The 14,833-nt window shown below is 38.0% G+C and overlaps 1 protein-coding gene across 3 annotated transcripts in view; it reads left to right on the top strand.

Annotated features, from left to right (window-relative positions):
- The first annotated feature begins 3,773 nt into the window (after window positions 1–3,773).
- PER2 (period circadian regulator 2) overlaps window positions 3,774–14,833 on the top strand; it is a 37,047-nt gene continuing 25,987 nt past the window's right edge. The window contains exons 1-4 of one of the 3 annotated variants that reach the window (XM_062499578.1): window positions 3,774–3,832; window positions 5,682–5,745; window positions 12,134–12,623; window positions 13,338–13,406. In XM_062499578.1, coding sequence (XP_062355562.1) covers window positions 12,352–12,623; window positions 13,338–13,406 — 341 coding nt within the window. In that variant the 5' untranslated portion in view covers window positions 3,774–3,832; window positions 5,682–5,745; window positions 12,134–12,351. Of the gene's footprint in view, window positions 3,833–4,706; window positions 5,935–12,133; window positions 12,624–13,337; window positions 13,407–14,833 lie in introns of those variants that run through there. The other 2 variants (XM_062499577.1, XM_062499576.1) reach the window with 2 other exon arrangements.

Raw genomic sequence — 14,833 nt, 5'->3', positions numbered from 1 at the left:
TACATTGCCATTGCTTGTAGAACCCTGCCTTCTAGCCCGTAGAGCTTTGTTTATGAGGGGATGCAGCTGTTTCTTTTTGGACTTCTTTCTGTGAAGTATGTTTAAAGGACATGTGAAGAGAGAAGGTAGCAGTCAAAACCACACTTGAGAAGGTGATAGTTTTGCTATCTGTTTCTGGGATTTCTTGTGGCCCCAGGCTGCTTTTGTGCAACAGTGTGGCAGGGAAGACCAGAACGAAGAAGGGTCAGATGATTTGTGTGTCTGTAAAGCGAGGCATGTTTGCAGTGACTCTCTGAGCACGTTCTGTCCGTGCTGCTGGGAGCCAGCAGCCATGTGTAGTAGGCAGACACCGAACACATGGGACACCACATGCCCGGGTGTCCATGCCGAGATCTGATGCTCTGCTAAGTGGCTTAGCACATCACCAGGCACGCTTGTGCAGCCTGCTCGTACGCTGCCTGCCAGCGGTGCTGGGACACGGGCAGCCTTCTGTGCCTCTGGTTGGTATTTCTAGGCTTGCCTTCAAGTGTGGATGGGTCTTGGAATGCCTGCGCTGGGCTTGCACCACTTACTTGGTCCTCTGTCCCTCTTGAGGAGTTACCGAGGGACGGCAGCAATGTACTGAGTTGCATGTGAGTTGCCCAGGCACTGGTTTTAAAGTGTGTGTTTTTTCTGCTTATTCACATATGAAAGGAGGCTTATGAGAATTTGTGTGTGTGAAAACTTTTGTTAAGTCAGGAAGTTTTTGTGCAGGTGTTTTCAGCTACTGGTGATGTGCTGCTGGAGTAGTCTGTGGTAGTCCTAGAGGAGCCTTATGAGTTCTCTGATGTTTTTTGGTAGTCTGATTTAGACAGCTTTACTTGTAAAACACAATCAGAAGTGAGGCTAAATTTACCTTCCTCAACATATATAACCATGGAATATGGTTTTTGTTTTTCCTTGAATTTCTCCTAATAGGAAGGAAAACTTTATTGAGGATGCTGAAGGGGTAGTGACTCAACATGCTGTTTACATGAAGTGGACTGAAATACACAGAAAGCATTTCTTGGGGCAGGAGAATGAGGAGATTCTGCAGATGGTGTGAGCAGGCTGCGGAAGTTCAGTACAAGCAGTACCAGTGTTGATCCTGACAGGATTTCGTGCTGGGAAAGAAACCTCACCTGTATGCCAAAATGTCTGGGAAAGACTTTAGTTTTGCTTCCACCTGTTTTTGAGCATACCATGGTAATTCTTAACACTTCATTTTTCTTATAGGTAGAATAGTTAGAGATGGGCAGAGATTTCCATGTATAGATGGCTTTTTTTTAAGTGGAACTGACTTTTAAAAGGTAGAACTGAAGCTTAGGGAGACAAGATGAAGTGGTAAGGATGTCTAGTACTTGTCATTTTTCTTGGTTTCACTTCCTATCCTCCTTATTCTTTGCAGCTTTTGTATCTTAGTACAGTTTTTGTGCTTGACCTTACTACATGTACTTTAATGTTTCTGCTTAGTTTCTTTAATTGTACAAAGATCTTCAGCGTATAAAAGATTTGATTTCAATTACAGCTCTGCCATGGTTCTCCAGTAGCTTGAGCTCTTATTTCAGTCCTAATAAATCCAGCTCCTAGGACAAGTACATGGTGTTTGTTAGGCTGCTGCTCCTTTTGGAGTGGATTATTGATGCGATAGGGGTAAGAATTTAATTGGCACAGCATATTCCAGAAGGGGGCTTTGATTCTACTGAAATGTGAACAGGTGTGAACCACAGCAATGTCTGAAGAGCAGCATTAGCCTGGAACTACAGTAAATGTGGTGAAAGTATGTCATTTTTCTTAAAGGAAAGGAGTAGTAGATATGCAAATATACTGCTTAATGGCGATGTCAACAAATACTAAAGTTGATGCATGGTATTGAGATACTTTTAAATCTAGTTTGACCTATAATAAAGGTGAAATGTATGACTGTTAGGGTAATTTTCCCCTCCTTTCTGTGACAACACTTGGCAACCTCAAATGCATAATTTTTGTCATTTTTTTCAAAAGGGGCAAGAGTTGACATGCAAATATCAGAGTTCTGACTACTGATGTTGTGCTTAATTGTCTCTCCAGTTCCACTTGGGAAGACAACAGCATTTTCTGGTTACAAAGAAAGTAAGGTGTTTTTTAAAATTTACACTGCATATAAGTAATTTCTGTACATTTAAGAAGGCACCTTTTTTAAGACTGGAAGCTGGAAAGAAGGATGTCTAGAAATTAGCATGGGGTGTATGAAAGAGATGGTGTTTAGTAACTTTACAAGATGTCTCAGCACTCAGGCTGTTTTTTTTTTTTTAATGGCAAATACCCAACTGTTGGCAATTAAACTTGGCTCTGGGCCAAGTCTCTTATTCAAGATGAAAGAATAGATTTGAGAGATAATTTCTAGTTGCTTTTGAGGATGACCAGTTCACATCCAATATGGAGTCTTGTGGACAGGTGGTGGGTTTAACAGCACAAGGAATACTTACCTGAAAGGGGAAAATTAGCATTATTTCTCATCTGCCAGAAATTCCAATTTTGGGGGGGGGTTCTTACGTTGATAAAGGCAACAGCATTCAGTGGGTAGTTATTCTGTGCATTGCTAAAGGAACCAATTTAGAAGTTGGGTTACAGTAATAAATACTTTTATCAATAAAATTTCTTGCATTTCCTCTCATCTTGTATTTGTAGTCTTTATAATTGTTCTTCACCTGTGGAAGACATATTTTGCATGGTTGGACTTGTATTGCATTATGAAATGGACTTGATTTATCTTTTATTATAAATCTTTATCTTGCTTATAAAACTTGATATTCTTTTTTCTTTTTTTATAGGAATATATTGATGGGACTGAGATTTGGAAGGGTCATGGTTAGCTCATTCACTGGGGTGAGTTTTTTATGCTGTACCCAAGAAAGTGATTAATGATGTCAGTTTTTTCTTGATGACTCTGAACTTGGGAGGGCGCAGGAGGTGTCTCTGAGATTTTGTTATTGCTCTTTTGTGTACTTCCTTTGAAATGCAGTGTCAGAATGCCCAAAAATAGAGGTCTCCAGGGCTTTACATTTCTAAAGACCTGTTGCACAAATCATGAAGTACATGGAAATGCTGTGGCTTCTCTAAATCTTTATGAAACTGGAATTTAGTGTAGTGTCAATATCAAGTGCTTCATCTGCACTGTTTGCTGTGCAGATGTTTATTAATAGTCTTCCATTGTTTTAATTGCTTTTGCAATTAAAAGGAACTTTCAGTTATGAGGAGAATTTTGGGGTCCAGAAAACCAAGTACCTACTATTACTTAGATAATCAGAATGATGGCTCAGAAAGAAAAGGGAAAATATTATGCTCCTAAACTTGAATTTAAGAAGGCTGATCATAGCTTCCAACAGTATTTTTTGATCAGTTGTGCTGACTCTGCTTTGAAAATGTAGCAAAGTTGTTTGCTGCTGGAGCAAAAAAAAAAGAAACATAATTAGAGGACAGTGGTGGAGGAATGTAATCTGTGATGCGAAGAAAATTTATCATGTGCTTTCATTAAATGTGATCTGATGATGCCACAGCATTGGCCCCAAACAGGAAAGACAGCTGATCTGGATAGTACTGTAACACTGCAGTACAAATGGAATTGTTAGGGACATTTTGAGGATCAATACTACAGTGTCTTTTTGGTCTAAATGATTGAGAAAAACCCAAACAAACCTGTATTTTTCTGTGGCTGGAAAATGTGATCTGAATAGGTTCTAAAAGCTGACTCTTTGTTCAATGCTGCAGGTGTGACTTCAGTTCTCTGCAGAAAGTGAACCTGGGTCAACTTGGTTTGCCTCCTATATCACAGGTGTGTTCCTACAGCAGGATTTTCACTCCATTATAATGTTTGAAGTCTTCTGTGCTTAGATATATATATCAGTATGGAAGGAAATGAGGAAATGTCACAAGTTCTGCCTTCTCTGTAAACTGAACAAATTAGGCTTCCTTCTCTGGAAAACATCTTATTGGAGATGCCATATGTATATGAACTCTTTTCGTGTTTTGGGACTTGGGCATACTCGGTCACCTGTACATTTCCTCTGAAAAATAATAGAAAACAAGTAGAATTGATTGCCTCTAATTCTGTTCAGACTGTTTAAATACAAATCATTCAAACCAGGCATTTTACTTCAGATAAAAATTCTTTTGGTGTAGATTTGTATTACTTTCCATTAAATTATAGAAAGGCTTATCATGAGAATTTTTAGTAGTTTACAAGGACTATTCTTTCTTAATGTTTTAATGTCTTTATAAATGTTAAATGCATGAAACCAATGTGATACACAATTAAAATGGTACATGCTGCTACTGCAACTATATCTGCAAACTAAGACTTTTGAAAGCCTTTTTTACTTGTTTTAATTGAAATTTTTACAGGGAGTTGAGTTAGTGTAAAGGAATTGCAAGAGCTGTCTTTAAACAACGGTTTTAACTGGTGCTGAAAGACATTCCACATTTTCAATGTTCAGGCTAAAAACTGAAATCTGCAAGTAGTTCTGGCTACAGCAATTTCTCATACTTCTTGTGGTCAGATAAAGCCTATAATTTAAATCCTGTATTATCAGTTTATGATAAAAACAGAGGCAAAATATTAAAGAACCAGTGCATACAGATTTATATCATAATATGAATGTTAGAACTTGTATTGGCTTCACGATGTTTTGCAGGATGGAATGTTGTGAATAAATTCTTCCTTTAGTCTGGCCAACACAAATGTACTTTTAACAGTTGGTAGACATGCAGCATGTTAAATTAAGACATGTTAGCATGGGCTGTCTTCCAGAGTGGTTAGCTTGGGATTTGAACACTGTTCCAAACATTTCTTCTGCATATTCAGAGGAAGCACTTTGAATGAGGTAATTGTCTGCCATACAAGTGTTGGTCTTACAAACTTTTGTTTTTTATTCTACCATTTCTTTGTGCCACATGGCAGTGGCATGCACTGACAGACTTAGTTTCTTAGGTTTGCTAGAAGAACTTTCAATTTTTTTTTTTCATCAAAATTCCCAGTGTCTCTCTTGAGAAAACATTTTTGTTAGGAAAAATAATAATATTAATGGACTTCATTAGTACAGACTTCTGACCATAAAGAAACACTTTTTTACTGTGAGTGAGTGCTGGAACAGATTGCTCAGAGAGACTATAGAATATCCATTTTTGGAGATAACCGAAAGTCATCTGTTGGTGGTCCTGAGTGGCCTGCTCTTAGGTGACTCTGCCTGAGCAGGGAGATGGACAAGGTACCTCCAGAGGTCTCTTTTGATCTCAATCATTATATGAATTGAAATTTTATAACTGCCTGGTAAAATCTTTAATGCTCTTACCAATCTTACTGTGACAGCGAGCCATTAAATGATACTGGAACCAAACTTGATGAGCACTTGGAGCTCCTGCTGGCCACATCAGGGGTTTGGCTCTGTGCCCTGCTGGGGAGGCCAGCCCTGTGTTCCCAGTGGCTGTGTCAGCCCATGCAGATTGTACATAGTGTGGTACCACTCTGATTGTGAATCCTAAGGGTTATTTTATCTTGTGCAGAACATACTATTACTTTAAAACTATTTAAGATCTTATTTCAGAGCAAAAGTGTTTAAAATGCTAATTTTTGTCTTCTTGTGCTATATGACAGTTTCATGTTTAACCAACGTTTATCTGCATAGGAGTGACATAGCTGTGAGCATCTCTCTGGTATCTGTTTGAAGAGGACACTGTTGGGGGGCCCAGGTATTTCTTTTATATTTTATAGTTATAGAGGTGTCCGGACTCTGTAATGGTCAAAGATTTCCAGTAGAAGAGGATGAGACAAGAATTAAATGCATGTGGGAGACTCTGGACCTAGGCACCTCATGCTTTTGATGCTAGCTGGGAGGGAGCTTGATAAACACTTTTGTCACCTTTTCGTAGAAAAAACAGGTAAGAAACACACATAATTATTATGATTCATGCCGGTAGAAAGATGTTTCCCCTCCTGCTCCTCTAGCGCTTATGCAGAAAATACATTGTTCTGTGTTTGTGTTATCTTTAAACTGGAGTTGCAGTCATATATATGTACTCATTCTGAACAATATTTTAGGTATAAATTGGGACTTACCTAACTTGAAGCAAAATGTTTTTTAGCCCAAAACCATACTTATTCTTAAATTCAGGTTTTCAGTTTCTTCGGCGAGGAAACAATCTGGTTGGAAGCATCCTCACTGTGGATGCCAGGGCCCTGATCAGATGCTAACTTCTTCCTGTATAGGTGCTGCTATAAATTCAGGGTGGCACTCAGATGGTTCTGGAACAAGGCTGTGTGTTGATCAGTTCCCTTTGTAAAGTGGCAGCTGAAAGCAGTGGTTGATGAAGATGACCCTTGTAAGGCTGTTAGTAAGTCTTACTTGAATAAGAGTATAGTGTTCAGGATTGTCTGGAGCTGAAAGGTGAACTCTTCTCAAACACTTGAGACATGAATACTGTGAAATTCAGATTTTATGGGCACATTTGTGGTATACTAGATGTTGATAATTTTAATTGACATTTAGAGAAAGGGCAAAACTTGTTCCTGATTACTTGGAGTGAGTTAAATAATGTAGTAAAAAAGTTCCCTTTCTTTTTTTTAAGTAAAAAATGTTGCAAGATATTGTCAAACATCTTTGTTATTGTTGCCTATAATTCGAGACTATTGCCATCTTCCTTCACCCTTTCCTAGAAAAGTCACAGTGAAGGTATTCCATTGATTGTTCTTGCCAGGAAAACACGAAGCTCTCAGTGTTGGTGAAGTTGAGCAAGTCACTTCTTGGATTATTATTTGTTTTCCAACATTTTCTCACAACGTTTTTCGACTCCCAAACATTTAATTATCATCTAATTGCACAGAGAGAATGCATTCATTGTAGATGTTAATTTTCAATCATATCTAGAATTGCGTGAGATAACTAAACCCTTGCTAGTTATTTGTCATCTAAATAAGAAAAGTTTCATAGTTATGCAAAGCAAAAATCCAGAAGACATTTGGGAGCCCTTCTTGTTGACAAGATCTTCAGTCAAATTTAATCCTGACCTTTAGGAGTATCTCCCATTGCTTGTAGTACAGTTAAGAGTACCTGGATATTCACATGTTTATAGGCATAAAATGTAGTGTGGCTCTTGCTTTGTTGGGAATGTTGGAAATATTGGTAAGTTGGTAGTAGTTGCAAATTTAGACTCAAATCATGAGATGTTTACCTCTTACTCAGTTCTTGAATTGGATAATTTTGACTCTGGACTGGTAGCTTCTCCTCCTTTATATGCCAGTAAAGAAATTTGGGAAAAAAATCTCTTCTCTGGCTATAACCAGATCTCTGCTTAAACACAACTTTTGGGTTTAAAGATATGGTTTCAGAGGAAATCTGCTTCTTTGGTGTTCTGCAATCCTTCTTAAGGGTGTTTTTCAAAAAGAGGCTCAGTTACTTCTTTTAGCATTTGTCCATACATATTTTGGTGTGGTTTTTTGGTGATGTTGAAGTTCAGGCTGTTTCCCTTGTCTTGCTGCAGGATAAAGGAGCAACTGTAGGTAATGAATAACCAGAAGACATTTGCTCCATATCTATCCTGGCAAATCAATGCCTACGATTGTCCATAGTGCTCAATGGAATTATGGTATCTTTCACACACTGCATCAGGATCTTAGAGAGCTCTAGTCTTTTGCCAGAGGGAATAGAATGGATTTTGTGAGCCAGTTGCCTTAAAATCAAGCTTAACTGGTACCAATTTAATATTAAAGGAGTTTTTATTTGTAGAGTCAAAATAGACAATCTCTCTTAAAAGTTTAGAAGATAGAGCACAAAATAAAGAAAAACCTGTCTTCTTTCAAGATCAAACCTAAAAGATCTCTTTGTGTTTCCATGTTCAGATGCTTACTGAACTTGGTATGGGATGTAATTACCGTCCTCACACTGGTAACAGTAGAGAACCTCAGACTGGGAAAACATGCAAGCTTTTGCCTTCCAGTGTTGTTTGGTTAGTGATTGGGAATTTATTCAAGCATATGAGTGGGATGAATATGTGCAATTTATTATGTAATTTTCCCTGAGATTAGTTTCAAAGATAAATTAATTTCTTTGTGCTGTCTGACCGTCTGTGCTCCTGAAGTGTTTGCACAGTGCTGGTGCCTGCATGCAGATGTTCCACTTAAAGGTGAAGTCTAGCCAGCTGCATCACTTGTTATCTAAATTGCAGAGCGTGGTGGAGAGTTATTGCCAGCCTGAGCTTTTTTCAGCTGCTTCAGTCTCTTCTTAAGCAAATGTCTCCAAAGTTAGGGCATGTATTTAAGATCACATTGTAAATTAAAACAGCACCAAGATTCCCCCAAAGTAGTAAAGTCTTGTTTTAGAAATGCTTCTCTTTCTTTTTCTTCAGAAGCTCTTGCAAGTTTATTATAATATTTTTCTTGTTCCTTCCTCTTTACTCTTCCTGTATTCCTTACTCTGGTATGTGCCTCTGGCACTGAGGCTTTTGAGATTCTGAAACTGAAGAAATTTTGTGCAAGACTGGCTTTCAGTGACGTTAATCTTCTAGTCTTGCCTAAGAAAACCATTCCAGCTCAAGCTGACCAGTGCTTTTTGAAACATACCTTTAAAGATGACAAAGTTGTGTTTTCTCCATTACTCAAGTACTCCTTTTGGGGTTTTTTTTCCCTTCTTCTTTTTGTGTGTGTGTGATTGTCCTTGGGATCCAAATTATAGTCACTATAATGTAGTTATTAGGATGTGAACAAAGCTGCAGAAGTTCTGGCATGTTGTTTGTTAGAATCAGAAGTAACAGGACTGAATCTATTCTTGACACAAATTTCTGCCAGGTATTAAGAGGGAAAAAAATTCACGTACTATCTCCTAAGGGTCAGTATCTGTTTCTTTTCTGTTGGTGACTCTTTAATTTGTGCTCACTGCTTAAAATAAAAATGTTTTTTAAAACCCTGAGAGATTGACTGTCATTGAAGCAGTCAACCTTGTTCCAGGAGTTATGGGAAATTCCTCAAAAGCTATTGGATAGCATACAGATTTTATTTATTTATTTATTTGGGAAACAATTCTCTCCCACCAAAGGAAACACTGATGAAGTTTCCTACAAATAGCTGGCAGAAGCTAGCCTGGGTGTCAGGGAAAGAAGGGAGGAGACGACAGAATAGATGATATTTGGAGATGGAAAAAATTACTCACGAGTGGTTTAACAGCTCAGAATTTCAAACTCTAAGACTCTATATGCTAACTATGGCACATTTTCATTGCCTCTTAAACTTCCAAAGATTACAGAAAAGACTTTGGGAAAATAATTTTCCAAGGAAAGGTTGTGTCAAAAAAATATTTGTGAACAATTCTCATGGCTGGAAATACTACAGCACATGTAATCCTGTATTGCATCAGAATTCAGGAGAAGAGGTTTCTTATGCTGAAAGACTAAAACACAGAATATTTACATCAGAGTAGGAAAGCTGTGGCACAATCATTGATCTTCCTATAAATAGCACAATTATACTAATACTGTGCTACTGTGATACTGGGCTAATTACCTTCAGAGAATTTAGGACTGTGCTGAGAGTCTGTCTTTGGTAGTTCATACTTATAAACCTATCAGTAGTGTTTTACATAGTTTTCTTCATAGGAGTAAATATAGCAGCCCAAAGTTGTTATTTTTTTAGTTTATTATTTTATGAGAGCTCTCTTCTCCTATCTCTAAAGAAAACATACAATTTCCTAACAGATAGTAGTGTTTTGATCATGGCAGTATTTTTTCTCGTGTATCTGAAGCTATTTCTAAGTAACATTTTGCCAGGAAAACAAGAACAAACTCCAACCTTGGGTACAGAATATAGGACGAGAAATTTTAGCTCTTTCCTTACATTTGTACACCTCAGACCTCCTTTAAGGTGATGCTATGTGTGCCTTTTTTTCTTAAAGCTTCATTTGAATCGTGATGGGGTTTATTACCTTTACTCCCAGAGCTCTCCACAGAGCTTTACAAGCTCGGTGTCCTCTGAGAAAGAATTGAATAAATGACACGTGGGATATGGCTTTCGAGAGTGGCTGCAGTTATTTAAAGAGTCCTGCTCCGATTCACAGAGCCCTGGGAAGAGCATCCCCTGGGTACGAGGGGCTCAGCGCTGGGTGCGTTACCAGGAGGTTTGTCCCGTGCAGGTGTTCCCCGTGCCACGTCCCATCCTGGCTCTCCTGGTGCCTTTAGTGCCTCTCGCCCCCAGCCAGGCCTGGCTGAGCTCCGGCTGAGCCCCGCAGCCCTGGGCGTGGGCAGCACATGGCCAGAGCCCAGGGAGCTTCGTTCCCAGCGTCCTGAGGAAGGCAGGGGAAGTGGGAGCTGCTTCTGTCCAGAGATTAAATCGGAGATGAACTATCTGGCCTAGTTAATCATTGGCCACCACAGAATGTGCGTTGTGACGTAAGCCTGCGGCTCCGTCTCAGAGTCAATACTAGGTTATGTAATTTTCAAGACAGAAGTGGTTAACCTTAGTCCAGAAAATAACTGTCAGAGCTCCTGAGGGGTAATTCAGTGCCTGGATATAGTGTTCAATACAGCAGCATCACAGGAGGTCTCTTTTATCTGCATTGAAGTGCCTGAAGTGAATTAAATGCAGAAGGAAAAAGTGTATTTTAGTCTATTGAAAGGCATTTTTCTGTTGTTAACTGTAATAAAGTACTTGTGAATAAACTTGTAAGGAAAAAAAAATTATATTTTTATACCATTACTGATAGCTGAAGTGAACTTTTAAAATAAGCTATACTTTTAAATGAAAGCAAGTATCTTGCTTATTATTTTGACCAAATGAGGAGACAAGTAGTATTTTCTGGAAATGCCAAATAAAGGTAAAATATCTGGAAAAACATCAGTTAGGAAGGTAAGAAAATAGCTTCCATGTGGTGTTGCTTTGGGAGGAGTTGAATCATAGTGTGTTTGAAATTACTATTGTGAATGTTTCCCTTTATAGTCTTTCTTAAAAACATAAATATTTATTTATTTGTGTTTAAGGCAAAACTGCTGTAGTTAATATTAACAAAATTTGGTTGTGAGTTTTGTATTGTCTGTTAAGCCAGTCAGAGGTTTATTAGTTGATAATTGTAATCTTGAATATTTTAAAGGAACAAAGAGGCAAGAACACACATTGTTCTGTTTTCATTGAAAACAACAGATTGTCAAAAAAGAATCTTAACTCATAGTTTTACACTACTGTTGTCTCTGAGTTACTGAAGTGGTTGAGGATATGAGTCAGATTAAATATTATTTTTTATTACTAAAGTTGAACTGCTCTCCAGTACTTCTCTTTTGATTGTACTTCTGTATTGGTTTGTCCTTGATTCGCCTCTTCATACACTCTGATTTTTGAGCCTAGTGCATTAGAATTTGGTTTAAAAGCAGGGATATGTTTTTTTGTTTGTTTGTTTTGGTTGTTTTTTGTTTTGGTTGTTTTAACCTTACCTTTTCAAGCATTTTTTATCATACCCCAAATTAGTTGTAATCAGTAGATAAAATTATTCTCAGGGTTATTTATGCCTTAGAACTTGGTAGTGATCACGTGTGTTTAGTTTCCCTGTTCCTGCTGTATGTTCTGTCTGCCTGCCAATCTACATGGCTATTGTTTAAAGAAAGAAATGAAGAGTACAGTAGTTCTTCCTCCCAACTAATCTTAAAAAGAAACAAAACCCAAAATATAAAACTGAAGACCAACCCAGATTACTTCCAAACCAAATAAGCAGTGCTCTGATGTCTGAATAGAGTTTTTTTTTTACTTTATCGAGGTGAACTGAAAGGCAGTGGAATGGTTTCACTGAAAATCATGATAGCTATTATTCAAATCTGGGCAGCAATACTGACAAGTATTAAGTAGGAAAATCAAAACCAAGGGAATATGTTAACTTTTCAGGAGTTTTCCCATGTTTATTCAACTTTATGTGTGAGTTTTTACTAAAATATAAATACCTTTTACATGATAAAGCATGAGATTTTCAATTTAACTGAAACTATTCACCTGCTGAATATATTAACCATGCATGTCATTTTTTGCCTTCTTCAGTCAGTGCAAATTCCAGTTTGTCAGCAAGGCAAACAAGAAAATAATTTTTTTTCTCTTCCTTCCCTTCCTCCTCAGATTTGTGCATCTGTACTTCCAAACAGAGTTTGTACAGAGGGAAAATTCTGAACATGGCTTGATTTGCTCTTGGTCTTAGCAGTGTTTCTGATGAGTGTCCCACGGACTCTGTCAAGTTCTGGGGGTTCTCCTCTAGCACTGAGGAGCAGAACCCTGAGCAGCAGCCTGGGATCAGTGGAAACATTTCTCCATCATTTTCCTTAAAAGAGCAGCTCAAGATGAGTGATTATTCTGGACTTCCAAGTGGCCATAGCCAGATGATTGCTGAAGATTCAGAAATTCAAGCAAAGCCTGAACACTCTCATGAAGTTCTTCAGGAAGATATTGAAATGAGCAGTGGCTCCAGTGGAAATGACTCCAGTGGAAACGACTCCAGTGGAAATGACACAAATGAAAACTATTCAAGTGGGCATGATTCTCATGGTCATGAATCTGATGAAAATGGGAAGGATTCAGCAATGCTCATGGAATCTTCAGATTGTCATAAAAGGTAGTAGCAATTATTAAATACGTTTCACTTCTGTGTTTGCCCCTGAAGACTTTTAAAATTTGAATCAATATTTCTGAATAATAGCTAAGGTATTAAACCTCTTCAGCACAGAGGTTGTATGATACTTAAGTTGTATTCTCATGTGATATGAATTAGGTAATCTAATTCATAAAGCAAAGGTCTCTGGTGTTTGCATGGCCAGCATATTTTGCATCTTCTCATCATTGTGTGTTTAACTTGCCTTATTTATTAATTTTCTTGTAAACCAACTTCTGTAATTGTGTATCAAAACTTGTCAGTTGGCTCTTATGTGTGAGGATGCAACCATGCTATTTTAATCTTTTCAGTAGTAGTTTACTGGACAGAGCAGAGCTATATTAAGAACCAGCTCCCTAGTAGTGCTGTGAGGACCAGGGTGTTGGGACTCAGTGATCCTTATGGGTCCTTTCCAACTCAAGCTGTTCTGTGCTGCTTACATAAATGTGTACAGCTTTAGTGACCATTTGTTGTACTATGCAGAAGCTTTTAAAATTCAGGGCTGGGGTTTTGGGGGTTTTGTGGGTTTTGTGGGTTGTTTGTTTTTTGGTTTTGTTTGTTTTTATTTGCTTGTTTTAAGGCAGCCAGTCATTAATATGAAAATAAAAAGCTACAATGAGCTAAAAGTTGTTTGTTAGGTTTTCAAACACTGATCTTTTTCTCTTTTCCTTATTCTAGTTCAAGCTCAAATGCATTTAGTCTGATGATTGCAAACTCTGAACACAATCAGTCCAGCAGTGGGTGCAGGTAAATTGATAGGCATATACTTTTCAGTAATTTGCATGTATGCTAAATGCTGTAAACTAAATAATGTTGTATTTGTTTTTTTGTTTTTTTTTATTTTGTTTTGCCTCAATCTGGATGACTACACAAGAAATCCTGTCTTTGATTTCTTCCTGTCCATAATCAGTAGCATGTCATATTAACCACTTGATTCAATTAGAGTTTTTTGTTGCTGTTCCATGCAACTTGTGTGGAAACCTTTAAACTCATGTTACTTTGTTTTGATTTGGTAGCTTAACTCTAATTTTTTTTGTGGGTCTGTTTGAATATATCTTCAGTTATGGTGAGGTTTTGTAGCTTTTAATATTTTTTTGCTCTTTGGAATTTAGTCTGAACCTGGTGGCATGTTAACATCAGAATTCACCATTGAGCTGGGTTATTCCTGGTGTCCAGCAGCTGTTATCACCTGCATCTCCTGTGTTCCATTTGCTGGGATTCAAGTCCCCAGGGTGTGAGGGTAAAGGATACACAAACACCAGCTGCAGGAATGAATCCTGTATGAACTCCTCTTCTGTCCCTGGTAGCCTTGTAGCTTGAAGGCTCATATTTAGACACTTCAGAGTGCCCTGCTACACTTGATTTTTTTAAGTGAGCTTTTTAAAAGTCAATTTTAAAGTCAGATCAGGAGATCAAAGCCTGGTCCTGAGCAGATCAATGCTATCTAGGTAGAACATGCTGATGTTAAAACCCGTATCTAAGACCTGCCTGCCTGAACATGTTTCTACCTGATGCAGTTCCTCGAAAAAAGGACAAATTCAAATTACTGCTATGCACCATTTGGTGTTTGTTCAACATATCTTCTATGTCTGCCTTGCAGGCACCTGGAGATTTTGTTCCATGCTGTGTTTTCAACTGGAAATCGTGATCTAGAGTTTATGTTGCTTAGTGTGAAAGAGTGAACCAAAGGCATTTCTTAATCTCTGTTTCCTGTTAGTTCCATTTTCTTCATTGTGAGATTTTGGAGGGGGTTACTTACTATAGTTGTTTTGGTATTTCAATTTTAAATTTTATTAATAGCTCTCTGCTCTGAAATAATTAGGAATCCAGATGGTGGAGTGTTCTCCCCAGCCATCCGCACGGTGCTAGAGGGTTACAGAGCAGAATCTGATCATTATTTGGCAATGGGAGACTGAAGGTATCTAGAGAATGCTCTTGAAAAGGGGGACTAAAGTAGTCTGATAAACTACTTATCTTTGTAGGCTTAATCTTTGATTCAGATTACTGGGGTTTGCATTCATATATCAAGTGCCAACCAACAACTCTAGTTTAGTATCCGTAGGTACCTTTCCAGTTTGCTGTCCACAAAAAGCAGAATGAAGAGCTCATATCTTTATGGAACTTGCTTATTTTGTCCTCTGCAAGTCACACTTTCCCTTTGGCTGCTGCTGTGC

Source organism: Cinclus cinclus, chromosome 10, assembly GCF_963662255.1.
Source record: "Cinclus cinclus chromosome 10, bCinCin1.1, whole genome shotgun sequence".
In the NCBI taxonomy this organism is placed as follows: domain Eukaryota; kingdom Metazoa; phylum Chordata; class Aves; order Passeriformes; family Cinclidae; genus Cinclus; species Cinclus cinclus.
The sequence above is the reverse complement of the archived record's forward strand: the minus strand, read 5'-3'. Positions and strand labels throughout refer to the sequence as shown.